General features: G+C 38.9%; 2 protein-coding genes across 7 annotated transcripts in view; one reads left to right on the top strand and one right to left on the bottom strand.

Annotated features, from left to right (window-relative positions):
- Window positions 1–16508, top strand: part of LOC131429972 (suppressor of lurcher protein 1) — a 66559-nt gene that overhangs the window by 34946 nt on the left and 15105 nt on the right. For 4 of the 5 annotated variants that reach the window (XM_058594555.1, XM_058594565.1, XM_058594534.1 and 1 more), the window contains exons 3-4: window positions 16210–16358; window positions 16415–16486. In XM_058594555.1, the coding sequence (XP_058450538.1) occupies window positions 16210–16358; window positions 16415–16486 (221 nt within the window). Of the gene's footprint in view, window positions 1–8434; window positions 8616–8678; window positions 8751–16209; window positions 16359–16414; window positions 16487–16508 lie in introns of those variants that run through there. The other variant, XM_058594574.1, reaches the window with a different exon arrangement.
- Window positions 602–7998, bottom strand: LOC131429988 (uncharacterized). Of its 2 annotated transcripts, none has more exons than XM_058594586.1 (4): window positions 7839–7998; window positions 1920–2036; window positions 1676–1863; window positions 602–1409 (listed from the first exon to the last, which is right to left on the bottom strand). In XM_058594586.1, exons 2-4 carry the CDS (start codon window positions 2008–2010, stop codon window positions 1404–1406), a joined length of 285 nt encoding a protein of 94 aa, XP_058450569.1. In that variant the 5' UTR covers window positions 2011–2036; window positions 7839–7998; the 3' UTR covers window positions 602–1403. The 2 variants fall into 2 exon arrangements, with proteins under 2 accessions (XP_058450569.1, XP_058450578.1); XM_058594595.1 differs by having other exon boundaries at window positions 1682–1863.

Genomic DNA, 16508 nt, shown 5'->3' with positions numbered 1-16508 from the left:
CCTCCGATGCCGTCGTTTGCCAGGGTCAATTTTTGCGGGGGATCATCAAACTGACAGTTTCCAATTTCACCAAGGACCTACGCGAGGTGCGAGGAAATCAGTGTTGGGTCAACAGTTTTTGATTTATTTATAGAACCTTGTTCTAAGAAATGGAAGAAACAAAAAAGAAGTCAATGCCCGGACGTTTCGTTATCGAACTGTCAGTTTTCTTCGAGTATTTGGCGAACTTTTCCTGTTGGTGTGTCACTTGAGCCAAAAACCAAAAAATAAAAAAAATACAAAACAAAACAAATAAAAGACCAGTCGCCGCCCCAGAGTTCGAAGGGCAAGTCAAAGTCAGTTTTCCGACCGGGTAGTAGTAAATCATTTCGGGAAGGGCATTAAAAGTTATCACACCGGATCTGAGTCAGGATTCGTTCGTTCGTTCGCAGTTTTTTTCTCGTCCCGGTGAAAGAAAAAAGAACTGGTAGAGAAGCTTCTGAATTATGAATCGCTATGCTATAAATTATAAATGTTTTCCCCGGAGGAGGAGTCCAGCTTCCTCATCGAGCAGAAAAATTTGTCAAACAAATCGAGCAGTGAAAATGAAACACTATCCGGGTCCCGTTTTTAGGTGGTTTTCTTTATTTAACTCGTTTTTGTCATAGTTACAGCCTTGATTACAAATAAAACACTAATAGTACACGTAAAATAAATGAAAAGAAAAATAGAGGTTTCTTATATATCATCCACTTCTGGTTCTGGTTTTTTCTTCTTCTTCTAGTTAAACTCTGTTCACATTTTCTCTGATCTAACTTAAATATTATTGGTTAGTTAATATGTTTTTTTTTTTTCAAATTTTCATTAAAATATTTCTTTATTTTTATCCTGCGTATCTTCTATTTGATGTTACTTTTATCTGATGTACTTTTTTGTTGTTGTTGTTTATCATTTCTATACCATGATTTTTTTTTTCGATGTTTTCAGTTGTCGCCATAAAATGTTGTTGTTGTTGTTGTTATAATTCATTTTCTTGGAGAGGAGTTTCCACGTTTGCTATTATCGTTTTCGTAATTATTCATTTAATGTTGTTGTTGGTTTCCTTTGTTGTTGTGTCTCACGGGAGGAATTTTCTTCCGTTGTAAGTTGGTGTGAGTGTTTATGTGTTTTATTTGTTTCGATTTGTTGTTCAGAACAGTTGATCGATTGAATGTTTTCGCAAAAAAAAACTACCGATTGGAACCGCGTCGCAGTTTCCGTTTTGCGTTCGTAATTGACTGCTGATGTTCGAGCAGATCAATGCCTATGTGTGTGTGTGTGTGTGTGTGTGTTTGTGTGTGAGAGGGAGGTCGCCAAATAAAGTCATTTGTAGTTCGAAATCTTTTAAGATAAGTCGAATGTGATTCAAAATACAACCGCACATCTTAGCGCTGTGAAAGAAAAGAAAAAGAAACAAGTTTTCAGCTTTCAAGGCTGTCCCATTATAGATGAGAAAGGATGGAATGTTTATTGTTTTCTAACCAAACAAACCGAACAGCCGAATGTCAATCAAATGTCACAAACGTCTTCTCGTTTTGCTTGATTATTCTTTGTTAGAGACAAATGGATTTTTAAAATTACTTCAACTCTCGTTACGATCTGTAAATGTGTTAGCCGCTAACCGAACCGCCAATGTTAGTCAAGTTCCGACACTTACACTTACGGCAAAGTCGCGTGCGTTGATCTTCCTGGGGGTGACACCGTAGGTATCCTTGCTGACCGGGTTGTAGTGGTAACCGGGAGCCCGGATGCGTTCGACGGCAAACTGCGAATCGGAGTAGATGCTGGTGGGTTCGTAGGTGGAGCTGTAGTTGCGCTTCTCCTTGGCAACGATGTCCTGGGATCCTGAAATTGGATGCTGTCGAACTTACTGACGAACTTACAAACTTACGGGAACTTACCCTTCAGGGATTTCAGGTAGTTATTGAAGAACCGAGCCTTCTTGCTGATTGGCTCGTAGCTACCGATCATCTCAAGATGTGGCTTGAACATTTTCGTTTGACTTTGATGGTTCCTGGCTGTTGGGTCGCAAATAAGAGTTACTTTCACTTTGGTTCAGAAAACTAAGGTCTTGTTGGTAGCGAAGGTGCTTTTCGTAGTACTAAACTAAACAATGAAAAATGTCAGCTGCCGTACCAAAAAAAACTGTCACGTGCAATTCCTCGTGCATGCCTTTTATCCGAGCTTCAGCCACGGTTAACAGAACTATGTCAGCACATACATTCAAAGGATGTATTTGGCTATCACTTTTAGCATTGAAAACACGTATCTTTCACTTCAAACACATACTGTGGTAAGTTCGGAATATAATTAAGATGAAAACTAAACAATAGAAAATAATAACTGCCAGATGAAATGGAAAGAAACCTTCACTCCTGAAAGTCGTCAACACCACGTGCAATGCTTCGTGCATGTCCTCTTTTTGAGCCTTACTTTTTTTTACTGAATTAGCTATGGTTTAAAACTAAAAACCCGGTTGATTGTCGGAAATCGAATGCATTTCAACCATACAGTGTCTGTACCGCTTCTAGGAGAACATGTCGAAGATTAATTCGGATTGGCATTCAGTGTACTCGAAAGAGAATAGTTTTCTCTTTCGTTTATTGACACAAGCCTCTGTTTTTAAGAGTAACTATCTATTAGAAGTCCTGGTAAGAACTTTGTTAAATTTTAAAATATTTTTTGAAAAATATCGAAAATTTTCTAAGTGCCAGAGAGTTGACTTACAAAATTCAGGATAATACCAGATGTCGACGTTTCATGCATTTCTAAGACAAAACAAGAAACCCGAATAATTTTGAAAACTCACGTGAAAAAAACCGCGTAGCTTTGGAAATTCACACAAAAAAAACGATTAGCTTCTCAAATCCGCCTAAAAAAACGCACAACTTCGAAAATCCGCGTACAAAAAACAAAAAATCGCATAAAAAAAGAACCGCGTAAAAAAGACCTCAGCGTATCGGATAACTATAGGAGAACGTACCACTTGAGCCGTTATGGGTTGATTCATGACTGTAGACAATGACTGTATATATATTTTTATAAAAGATTTAACCTAATGGTCATTCACCTCTCGGGTTCGATCAGAATTCCAATCTTATGTGCGGGATTGGGAATCTAATTCTGGCAGACTGCGTAAAAGGCGACTGTCCTACCCATCACACTATGTCCATCTCAACTATAAATCCAATCGCAGTAGAAACGCATGATGCCGTTTAGAAAGATGATCTTTTCTTGCGTTTGACTTTCAACTTCAACTCCATCAACTTCTAGTTGAAAAGAAAATGTGCTCACTCCCGGCGAACGACCAAAAGATTAAAGCCGAATATAAATAATAAACATCATTAATTATGATAATAAAACGTTCTCATGAGGTTCCTGGAGTGCGGTAATTTCTTGACAAAAAAAATATGTCGTACAGTGTACAGTGTCGCTTCTCGGAAGCACAGTTCTCGAACAAAAATCTAATAAATATCAAAAGAATATTATATATAATTATACAAAACATGATTCAGAGCATTTGATTTCTACACCACAGCGAAATTTAACAAACCCCATTCATGATAGCCTTTTAGTCTTCGATAGGAAGCAATACTTTGCTATCGGAGTCCTTTTTTTGTCTCACACATATTTCTTTACTTGATTATAGAGGTTTCAGCTATATAATTCACCTCTTCGCTTTCGCATATAAAAAACATTCTGATCTTGTTATCAAAGTTGGAAACCGTACCAAAACAGACAAAGTTTGAAAGATTGATCTGTTTACCAATGACGGCGGAATTACATACTTTCATCTTCGAAGGAATTGTTTGAGATCTGCAGCGTATATGCGTTTGCTTCCCGACTAGATGGCACAGGAGCCATCATTGAAAAACAAGGAAAAGAGTGATGGCTCAAGATTACTTCCCAGAATCACTCATCAGAGTCATTCGAACAAAATTTGTTTGCGGAAACAAATTTAAATTGAATTTGATGTTTTCATATATTTAGAACTGTTTTTAACAATAGAATTGCTGAATTTGAACCAGTTTTAGCGCATATTTGTAGGGTTATATTTTCTCTAATTAGTAGTAATGCTCAAAAGCTTAAACGTCCCTATGCATAGTTTGAGCTGAATTTGAAAAGTTTTTACCTTGAAAAATCAATTAGCATGAACTTAGCGAGTCACCTTTCGCCGACGGTAACGCAAATAGGTGAATAATTTGTTGCTAATTAGTTACGGTAATTTTGAATTTGCTGCTCAAATTTTTTTTCTATTTTTTGAGTACTTCGCTGAGTTCATGCTCATGAAAAATCACCCAGGGGAATTTTGTGAAACTTCCGAAATCATTTTTTTAGGCCAAATATCTTACAATCTCATGAAACGTCGAGATCTAGTGTTATCTCGATATTTTTTTTAAACGCCAGTAGTTGACGTTTGGTTTGATTTCCGAACTTTTTGATATTTCCGAAATTGAAAGTTTTTGTTGACTGTCGAATGTTTTATTTTTTTGAAGAAAATTGACTCTATGAGATTCTCGATACCGAAAAGAACTTGCTGATGCCAAGTGTATTAGAATTACAAGAAACGTCGAGATTTGGTGTTATCTCGAAAAAAAATTTATTTAAAATTTTTTTTTATGCCGAATGTCTTAGATTTTTTTAAATTCATTAAAATCTCTTACGTGATCCCCGTCGATGATTCAGAATGAGACGGTCGGTAACGCATCACAAAAAAAAACACTAACCACGGCCGACCTCGCAGAAATCACATCTGGCTAGGTTTATTCGTTTTAACCTGGCTGATACCCTAAAGCAAATTATGATTTGGTAGAATGGCTTCGGGCGAAACGCATTTAGGTGAAATAAATCTAGTTCGTATGTAAGATAGAACAATTTAGCCTGAGTGGCACACTGTACTGATTATTCGTAGATTTTTGCTTTCAGTCTATGAGACTTAGGTTTACGTGTTTTAAATAATATCGCTACCTGGTTAAGTTAATGAATAAATTTTAAAATGTTGTGTTTCAAGTTTCCAGCTATTTGAATACTATAAATTTGTTTGTACAACAATGTAAGATGATTTTACATCCACTGGAAACAGAGATAGAAAATTTACAAGGTTATTACCAAACACTAAGTCGTTCACTAAAAACAGGTTCTACTGAAATGACTGAAAAAATTTAGCTTTGATTTTGTTCACACTGATATTGAAATTCAAAGTTTCGGAGATCCGTTCTAGGGAACAAATGTAGTGGATTAAAAGCCATTTTACAACGATAATATAGTCAAATTAAACCACCAAACATATTCATTTGATCCTAATCCTCCAAGGCTGTTATAAAAAAATGTTTTCGCGTTCTTTTTTGTTTTGGCTTTCCAGAACTGAAACTAACCTTAACTCAATAGAAATAACGGTTTCGTATAGAGAGTAAATCGAGCTCAAAAGCATTCGTACCCTGGATCAACCCCGCTCGAATGCAATGTAGGCATCGAATGGATAAAAAACACATATATGAACCATCGTGATTTCATCAACGCGATGCAATTTCTGTGTGGAATATTTCGAACAGACTCTAGACGCAAAAAGTTAGAAATTTCGAGACTCATCTAGGCACGACTGTCAATTCGTTTAGGTTTGCCGATACTGACGACCAAAAGAATCTCTAAATTATAAGAACGATGTATCACTTGAGCCAATTGGTTCTGGTACTGATTCCTTTTTCCGGAAGCCTGCGTTCAAGAGATCCTGAAACTATACATCAAATAGCTTCAATTTGTATTGTCTAATCGATTACAAAGAGTCTAGGATTTTCTAGGTAGGGAAAACCGTAAGTGAAGATTAGAAATAACTAAATCCTATACGAGCTAATTCCGGAAAGATACTGATAGCAGGAAATCTATTAAATTAAGTGAAAATGATACCAGTTTCAGATTTAAGCATCACCGCAAGTTATTCGCTTCCCTACCAACCGGATTGACCGCCATGATTCATCCCAGAATTATGCAATGTGCGACCAGACAGTGCTCTGCCCGCCCGCGCATTTGGTTGGGTAAAATAATTTGATCTTTGTTCTCAGGTTCCCACAGTTTTGCTTTGAAGATGGCAGTGGTGGTGGTGGTTGATGGGTTGGCTGCCAAGAGAGAAACACGCATTGAATACCAAATTCCTACGTGGCCGACATTGCGACCTGAGCGCTGCTACCGCTTGTGCTGGTGGGTGCAGGCAGGAGGGAGATTCACCCGAAGCGTAATTTCGCATAATTACAAAAATAGTTCAAAAATTGCAATACGTTTTTGTTTGCATTCATTCTGTCCGGGGGTCGGACTTTGGGAGGGAGGCAGGGTTAGGCATAATCAGTGTCGAATTACGAACAGATCAATCATTTTGTGGTTGCACAGTTCTGTCTGACAATGCAAAATTTTGCCATTATCATTCAGGTTTTCGTTTTATTTGTGAAAAAGAAAAATCTGTTGATATTGGGTGAAGGAGAATTGACTGTGATTCGTAGGTCGGCTTTGATGTTAAGCCAATGGAAATACAAAATCATATCCGAGTGTAATTCAAAAATATAAAATGAACATGAAACGAATTCTAGTTTATAGAGTGGAAGATCAATTTCAATTTTCGAGACACCGCAAATGAAACCAATTTCAATCATAGCAAACTGTGCGCTTTCATGAATCTAGCTTCGATGGAGGCGCATCGTTTTTTACTCTTTTCGAAATGAGCATGTTTTTCTATGATTCAAAAAGAGCAATTAACAGTTTTGATAAATACAAAAAAAAACTATTCGCTCATGTCATTCAAAGCTCATTTGACGGCGCCGACAGTTCGTGTTACCTTTGCAACGCTTTAAGGTCGCACTAGAAATATTTTTAAAATACCAAGCAAACTGATATCTGGGTATGTGCGACAGGCCGTCGCTGCCGGCGAATGTCACACATATTCTACCAGAGGTAGGACTAACTAGAAGAGCGAAAACGAGCACCGGTTTCTAGCTTACTTCTCCCGAACTGGTGCGGTACGGGCTTAAATAGATCATGGTTCATCACCTCGAAAAAACACTGAGAGCCGAGCCACTCGAAATTGCGTACACATTATGTGAAAAAGATAAAATTATCAGACCGATCATTCTGCAACTCAGCGGCGCTTGCTCACTTAACGAACATTGTTCTGGCGATTGCTGAGGAACGGAGACCGTTGAGCGCACTATTTTTAGCACCCGCCAGCACAGCCAGACCTGATGATGGGTGCGGCATAAAATCTGGGGATCCACAATTCGTTTTTGATGGCTTTTCGAAAATCATTCACACCAAAGTCTAGAGCCAAACGAAAAAAAATACAGAATCCCATTGATTTACTTCAACAGTAATGAACAAACACGCTCTTCGGTGGAAATTAAAATTGGCAATATGTCACAATACCGCGTGGGCAAGCCCTTATTCCTCTCGACCTCAGCAGTTGCAATAATTAAAATTTGATTCGTTTTGAATGTAAAAAACATAAAATTCCACGAATTACTTCACCAACTCAATTAATTAAATTGCCATTTTCAACTACATTCAAGATAAAATCCACAACACTATTTCTCCCGATCACAGTAGGCAGAGCTTTCAAAAGAAGCGCACGCACCACCCCCTTTAGTGAACAGATATTTCCAGGCGTGGGTCGATCATCGTCCATCAAAGCAACCATCGTTTCATTTAAACTTTTCCACACAAACCGTAGCAGCAGCAAAGCGACGTTTTAAACGAAAAGCACCTTCTCTTTCACTATTTTTTTTTTGGTTCGTTTTCTTCAACACTCTGAATGAAATTCAAAAAACGGTTCAACATACCGATCCTCGACGAAAAATTCAACTGTTCTTTTTGCAAGATATCTCAAGACTGATTAGAGTGATACTGGTCTGGCCACTAGCAAACTCCTCTCGAAAGACCTGTCCTGTCCGGCTGCTCGGTTGCTGCGATGTTTGGCTCTGTGTATGTGTCCGCCGCCTTTTTCTATCCTAGGCGAGCTGGGTCCGGGTGCGCCCCTCTCCACCCCACCCGACCAGCACCCGGTAGTAGCTCACGAGAAAGAAAACGTACACCGCTTTGGGATCGCGACAAAGAAGCGTTCAGCGAACGGAACCCACTGCTGATGATCACGGTGATGATCGTCACATGAGATCATACCACACTGCAGCAGTAACCACGCTGTACATAATGAGAGCATTGCGTCGGTATGTGAAAGAAAGAGACGAAGGAGGGAGGAGGAGATGCGGTATGGTTTTTGGTTGGGGATCAGGAATCGATTTTAAAAATACTCATCCCACCGAACACGCTCGGAGGTTAAGATCACGTTTACCGATCAGGTACTTCAATCGGGAGCCGGTGATCGCTGAGGAATGCTCGTGTTTTTTTACACTTCTTTTCCGCCTAGTTGATCACGATTTTCGGTCGAACGGTGAGGTGAATCAAGGGCAGTCTAATTGGCCAATTGCGCTTGGGATTATCGATTTGACACAAAACATGTGTTGCTTGATTTATACTGTTGTGAAAAAAAGGTTAAGCCGATCACCGTTGACTTTTGATATTCAGTAATTTTATGAGTGCTAATGTTCGACGTGTAGCAGGTCAGCCAGACTTTTTTTCCCATCTCCCTGGTGATTTATGAGGCCATTTCACGGTTTTTTTAGTCCGTCGATGGAATCCTTTTCCAGTTAGCGTCGATCGAAACCAATCGGAAAGGGCAAAGTCAGGACTAAAAGGTGAGTGAGGCGGAATCCTTCATTCGTAATTATCTACATAGCTCTTGGGCCAGGAACGCAGCAGGTGAGCGAACGTGGTCGTGATGAAAAATCACAAACTCGCACTTGCTATCATATTATTTCTGCATTGACTTAGATAGCTATCGGTAAGCTTTCACAGTGTAAAGATTACGATAATGAAACGTGTAAAACTTTGCGTTGACTCGAATATTGCGAACACATTATGGAGTCACAGGAAGTATATGAATCATGCATAAAACAAGAATACTTAATTTTTTCAAACTAATAAGCTACCGGAACCAAATATGTTAGTTGGGGAAGCTTCATTTGTAATTTGGTGTCCATACGCAACCGAATTGAATCAACACGAGCTAGTAGCTAAGTAGTATTTATAACGATATCTTTGAATGTTACGATTTTTCATATTTTGTGATGTTTTTTAAAGACTCAGAAGATTAAGCATTACCCTTCTCGGAGGCTGACTACACCAGGTAAATTGTCAGTTATTTTGAAATGAAAAATAATTCAATTGAAACCATCAAATTGACGTTGTCTCGTGTCGCTGCCGTTCACGCAGTCCGTCTGGGTTCAATTCCCAACCCCACACATAGGGTCAAAAAGCTTTTCTGGCCCGAACAGGCCAATGACCTTAAGGTTAATCTGAATCAAAGCAAAACATTATTCTTAAGCAAAGAAAAACATTGACGTTTCTGCAATTCTTTTCATAAAAAATTAAAAAGCTACAGCTGAAACAATTTTTAGTAATTTTTAGGACTTCTAGATCTCGATGTAAAATAGCCAATAATTACACTCTAATTTCTTTTTATGCGGTTTTATGCTACACGATTTTTATGCGAATTTTCAAAGTTATGCGGTTCTCTTGTTTCGTCCTAGAAATACGGGATCATTTCCATTTTACCTTTTTTTATAAATAAAAAAATAGGTATAGAATTCGCTCAAACTTTAGAAAAAATTTCCGATGCCCGGAGGGCCGCTTGTCGATTCAGCTCGACGAACTGCGATAATGTCTGTGTGTGTATGTGTGTGTGTGTGTGTGTGTGTTGTGTGTGTGTGTTCCCGTTACCCTGAACGCTATTGAATGGTTTTGAGATCGAATGCTTACTTTTTGAGTTTCAGACTTGGATTCCACACGGTAATACCTATCCAACAAGCCATAGATTGTTAAAATCCGTCCATTTTTAACGGAAATATCGATATTATTGTGTAAGCGACTTTTCCCCTATTCCAGCAGTAGGAGTTTTGAGCGCTGTATGACAAAGCAATGCTTGGGAGCAACGTGAAACACGATTTTTTATAATGTAACATACAATTGTTTCTGAGTACAAAAAAGACTGTGTACAGCATCTTTTTTCATGACTTTTTGCCTCGGACCGATTTTGGCATGGTTCATTTTTGGCAACATAATCGTTCAAATATGACATGTAAACAATAATGTAAATATGACAAGATGCTGGCAGCATTTTCACATTGAAAGTAATTCCATAATTATATTTATTTCAACTACTTCCAGCAATAAATGCTGGAAAAACAAAACACCTATATACCATTCGAATCAGTTCGTCGAGATCAGCAAATGCGTGTGTGAAAAATAATTTCACTCTATTTTTTTCGGATATGACTCAACCGTTTTCTCCAAACTCAGATTCATATGAAAAGTCGTATACACCCAAACAAGGTTCCTGAATTACGTTTGGATTCGACTTCTGATAGCGGAACCACAGGATGATATGTGAAACGAAATTAAAATAATGCAACTCATTTTTCTCGTAGATGGCTGAACCAATCTAAGATTCAAATGAAAAGTCGTAAGATCCTATAAAACATCTTGCTTTTCAGTCAGATCCAACTTCCGGTTTAGGGGATACAGGGTGATTAGTTTTTTATACTATAATTAGTATAAAAAGATTCATTTTTCATAAATTAATCAGGTTTACCGGGTTGGCAGATTTGGATAGTGGATTACTAAATACATTTATTTCAGTTTAAGCGGTATTCAGTTTTTGATTCGGGAAGTACCCAAAAATTTAATTCGCGCTACAATTTCTCAAAGATGTCTAATCAAAAAGCCTTAGTATTACATTCCTGTAGTGGGATTTGACCTTCTGTTTCAACAGACTTCGCAGCCAATTCAGAGTGTACAGAACGATTGCATGGCTAGTGCTATGATTCTACTGACACTACGAATCCTTCCAGGTCGGGGCTCGAGCATACGACAACTGGTTTGTAAGACCAGCGCCTTATGCATTGAACCGCCAACCCGGGACAGATGTCTCAGATGAATTTAATTGATTTTGGCTACACCGATTTTAGAACTCCAATTCCAGTATCGAATCGTTTCTCAAAAAGTCCAAATCGTACTTCAAAAACAAAAATTCAAATTAAAGGACTTATGATCCCATACAAAATTGGTGAATTTTATCCGATTCTGGAATTACAGGATGATGAGTTTTTGAAATTTATACAAATATAGAAGATGTAAATTGTTTGGCGTATTAATGCGGATTGATAAAAAAGGTACCATCTCACTGCTAGGTGGATTAATCACGTTTTTTTACAATATTTGACATAATAAAAAATTCGATTCGGAAATCTCAAGTCTTGAAGTAGATATTTAAAAAAAAAGTTTGAGATAACTTCTGATCTCGATGTTTATTTTTTTCCCTTTAAGGGTTACTCTGGCCAAAAGTGGGTGTTACAAGACTCCACACTTTCCATATGGGACGAACTAGGCTATGGTGCCCAAATGAACACCAGTAGCACTGTGGGAAAATTATAGGCCATTTATGTCGCAATGATGGGACAATTTGTAACCCAAGCGACAGATTCCTTTGCGGTAACCAGAGAAGTCTATCTCCCCTGTGTGACGCACAGGGGGTGGACGCAGACATTTTTACAAGAGTGTACACGGCGGTGCGCACTTTGGTGTATGGTTCACATAAGAGTAGCGTTGGGCACGTATCATCCAAAATATAATTTATCGTTGAATTTTCGTTTATCCTTGCTGCGATAAAGATTTTCATAGCTAGGCCAGCTTTTACATTTAAAAAAAACACAGAAGTGTTCACTTAGCAATGCAAGCGCCAGTGAACACTTAGGTGTATTTTAACGAGAGCACGTGAGAGCGACCCATGAGAAGAGAATGTGATTCACTTGCACCAGTTTCGTTAAACACAAGCGCACACTCAAAGTCTGTCTATTAGATACTCGGGAAAAGTGCATTTTCCTTTTTGTGCGGTGTTTGCCGGCTGCATTCTTAGTGTAGGCATGAAACTTACACGCTTGTGTATCACTCTAGTGAAATGCCATCACAGACAGTAGCCAATTTCCAACGAACGATACGATTATCTTCTATTACAAGTTCACCGCACAATTTGACACTTGAGCAGGAAATGTGCTTCACCCGATCACCAGTTCATCGTTGGTCCCTGCGTCTGTATCGTTCAAACGTCCGTCAGTGTTATCAATTTATTATTTTATAATACTACCAACTGCATACCGGTTTTAATGCCTTTGTTAGAAAAACTTTGAAAAATTTCGTGTTTTCTCCGCTTCAGTATTGACCCTGCTTTCGTATATAGTCTTCCATGTCTTGGTGGTTGCTGTGGTTTACGTGATCCGTTACTCTTGAGAGACACAAGTCTCACCTTTTCAGTCAATATTAGAGAGAAAATGAGGTCCATTGAAACCCCCCGATACGAGAGTGTATTTGCACCTGTCCGACTCAGTTCCGATACGAGACGATGCCGGACAAGTATGTACAAAGTCACCGCTGTGTACAGAATATCAACACCGATTCATAGGATTTTTTCTGATAATTATAAATCTGATAAATAAATTCAAACAAAATTCACCAGCTTAGGACGAATGTGAAATATCTATATTCCTCCCAACCGTATCAAGTTAATTCGCACTTGGAACCATCTCCAGACATAAGGTAGTTAGCTTGAAACCACCTAATGACCAATTGTCTATTTCAAGCTCTCCCATTCAAATCCAATCCGTCACCAACAAAGGATCGATTCCAGTATGGTTTGACTGAGTTCAACCAGTTGTTTAATTGTTGTTTTTGTAGTATTAATTGACTTTACTTTTTTCGTGAGTTATCAGAAATCGATAGACAGCACTCCAAAAAAACGTACACCGGTAAAAATAACACGTTTTCAGTAAATAAAAATCAACCGAAAAATTTAAATTAAAACAAATGTCTCGTCAATTATTCCAATTTGATTATAGCAGCTTTGTCGGTTTATAATTTTTAGAATAAAGTCAAACAAAATTGAATCACTTTTACTTTTTTGTTTTGTCTTTATTATAAAGGTTTTCAGCTATAAGCTGGTTCGCCTCCATTTCAGTAATTGAAAAATCAACCGAAAAACTCATATTAAAGCAAATGTCTTTTCAATTTTGTTAATGATTTTATTTCAAACTCCAAAAATTAAAATCCATTTGTTGTTCATTTTATTAGTGTAAGTTAAGAAGTACACAAGTTACAGTTGCAATAATATTTAGGTATTTTATTAGCTCTAAATTTTTGCTGAAAAATAGTCACTCAAACCATAGAATATGACTGTAAAACATACAAAGAAATAAATTTTTTCAAAGTGCTTTGCTCCTAGAAGTAGCCGTTTCCGAAATAAGGAGTGTATCGTTAAGTAGTTAGTAACATTCAAACAGTTATTACTCTGAAATGGCTTAATTTTTTGCAGCGTGTTTTGCGGTGACATGTTTGCTTATATGTCAATAACAGCTGCGCAATCGATTGGTTTCGGTACGGTTCATCGTTTAAATTAAGAGTCGAATTGATCCGGAAACGCGAAAGAAAATTCTGCACACTTGGTGCTCAGAAAGTGGTGTCACGTACAACGAAATTGCAAAACAGGTGAAAGTGCACCACACCAGTGTCAAAAATATTATAGAGAAGTTCGGTAAACCTTTCCCATGAAGGATTTGATCCGGTAGGAAAAAGAGTCCCAGCCAGCCCGGTCGGGACTTAAAAGTGGTTGAGTACATCAGGAAAAACCCATCGGCGTCGACGCGGGACGCGAAAACTTTATAACCGGATTCTACAGACTAAAGACGGATGCATCCTGATTGACGACGAAACCTACGCCAAGGAAGACTCTCGAGCGCTGCCCGGACCGCAATATTATACGAAATCGGTGTACCAGGACCAGGGCGACGCTGACACCACGATGGCGATGGAAAAGTTTGGGCAGAAGGTGTTGGTCTGGCAAGCAATTTGTACCTGTGGTTTGCGGTCGTCGATTTTCTTCACGCAGGGCACAATTAACGCCAAGGTGTACGAGGAAGAATGTTTGAAGAAAAGAATGCTGCCACTGTACAGAAAGCATAAGGCTTCTTCTCTCTTCTGGCTGGATTTGGCTTCAGCCTACTACGCTAACTCCGTTCTACAGTGGTTGTCAAAAAATAATGTACAATCTTCGGCCAATTGAGAGGTATTGGGCAATTGTCAAGCGGCACTTTCATAGACATGATAATAAAAGAACACAGATTTTGAAAAAAAAATAGATTTCATTTCATTGTACATTTTTTAGAGTACTTGATTGATTTCATTGAGCTTCTTCGAGACCATTTTTCTAATCAAAATTAATTACGAAAACTGTGTTCTGTTGTGAACTTGTTATTGCTTGCTCCCATTCAATTACGTAGCTCAGAAACGGCTTTTTGTGGAACCCGATTGGCCTTCACAGTTTCGCTAAATGTAAATACTCTAATATCTGAACCCAAATCACCCACGTTCCATTCGAATGTTGACGGAACCGACTCAGAAAACTTATTTCCCTGTTCAGCAAGCAAAACAACACGTCAGTGCAAAAGTCCTTCCCGTTAGGGGGAAACTTTTTTCCTGAAGAACCAAAAAGGCCACTCATTTTTTCCAAACAGTCTTGAAGTGGTCAATCAACCTCTCGAAGTCATGCGGCAAATGATTGATTCGACGAACGACGAATGACTTGGGCTATAAAAAACCCGAACACTAAGACTTGCCACTTGCCACAGCACAGTCCTGAGTGATTCCATTCATAACACGATCATTCAAATAGCTTTTCTCTTTTTTTTGCTTCAAGAACATCACATTTTCTAGAGAAAAAAACACATTTTAACCATTTTACTTTCGCTTTTGCGATGCTGAGACGCTGACGCAAATCTACTTCTTCACCCCCGCCCGCATTCCCAACAGACAAAGTGGGTTAGGCAGTGTGAGCTCGACTCGACAGGACTCGTTTGTTGGATTGAGAGGGACACGGCGGCGGAAAGGGTTCGTGAAGATTTCAAAGGCTTATCAACAATTTTCTTGTTACATGTACTGTTATAAATAGGACCATTGTTTATTGGATCCTCGCACACGTTAATTATCTCATCAACCCAAGTTTGATCGTTAAACACGCCGCCGTCCGAAATCATCGCGCATCGCATTGACAGAGGGTGGGCTATTTTTATTCCCCAGTTCTGTGCGCTGGTTATTATTATCACCGATTTCGAACAACAAAACTTTGCTGGCGAGGTTAGAGAATAACAACAGAACCCATGATAACATCATCCCATCGTCCGCGGTTGCCGTCGTATGGTGTTATCGCCTTGAATTTGCCACAAGAAGAAGTTAACACGTACGAAGATATTTTTACGGTTGACTAATCTCGCTTCGACACGGTTCTGCGTCATCTGAATGATGTACACGACGGGGTTAAAGTTTTGACCGGATGGCTATTTAAGGTAAACAGCGATCCGCTGTCCGTTACTTTCTTCTTTGTTGTGCGACGTCGATGACATATGTCATGACTGTTTTTTACTGCTTACTTACTTTGTTGGATGCCAAAAATTGCCCGGATTTTTGCTCCCCGTCATACGAAATAATGACTTTACCGATTAGATTGTTATTGGCGGAAAACAAAAACAGCAAAGGTTTCAGATTACTTCCTTGTGATGATCAATTTTAGAAAACCGAAATCTATTGTCTGCTAGCTGTAAAAATAGAATCCAAGCCAGATCTATTGACAGACTTGTAATGAGAAACTCCAACACAACCGAGTCCAAACATTCTCCAAAGCAGTTACAAACTTGCTGAAAACTTCTCTTCTATTAGAATTAGCCCTCACCCTCAAATTCTGTCAGTTTCATTGTTTTAGCTTTGTTGACATCCCTCGAGAGAGAGAGAGAGAGAGAGAGAGAGAGAGAGAGTTTTGCACTGATGACAACCAGATGAGTTTTGTCGGAATCGTATCTGACTGATGTCAGTTTGGCCGTGCTTACATTGTGCCAACTTTTGCATCCTTCGCCATATTTTATCCCTCCGGGATGCCGTACTTTAATTAAATTGTCTAATCTTTGCGTAAACTTTTGCCGAAAATTGCCTGGGCCGTTGTTTGTTTGTTTGTTTGTTTGTTTCCGAATGACTATCCTATTCTCCCGTTCATTCCAGGATCGCCACACTGCACCCGGCTGGTGTTCAATTCCGGAAGGGCTCGCAATGGCAGCATAGCACCGTCGCACTCGAAACATTCGGGTCTGTTTCCGTCGTCGATTTGCTACCAGTACGAGTTTATCGGTCACGGTCTCGAACGGATCCAGGTTGGTGAGATTGATGAGAGCTTTGTATTTTGCTAATCATTTGCTCTGTTTTACAGATCGTCTTCTCGGAGTTTAGGTTGCCTTCCAAGCTGGAACCGAGCGAATGTGGCGAGACGGATATTCTGATGGTGAGTAGGGAAATGAATATGT

This window comes from Malaya genurostris, chromosome 1 (genome assembly GCF_030247185.1).
Source record: "Malaya genurostris strain Urasoe2022 chromosome 1, Malgen_1.1, whole genome shotgun sequence".
In the NCBI taxonomy this organism is placed as follows: domain Eukaryota; kingdom Metazoa; phylum Arthropoda; class Insecta; order Diptera; family Culicidae; genus Malaya; species Malaya genurostris.
Note: the sequence above shows the minus strand (reverse complement) of the source record. Positions and strands in the feature narration are given on the sequence as shown.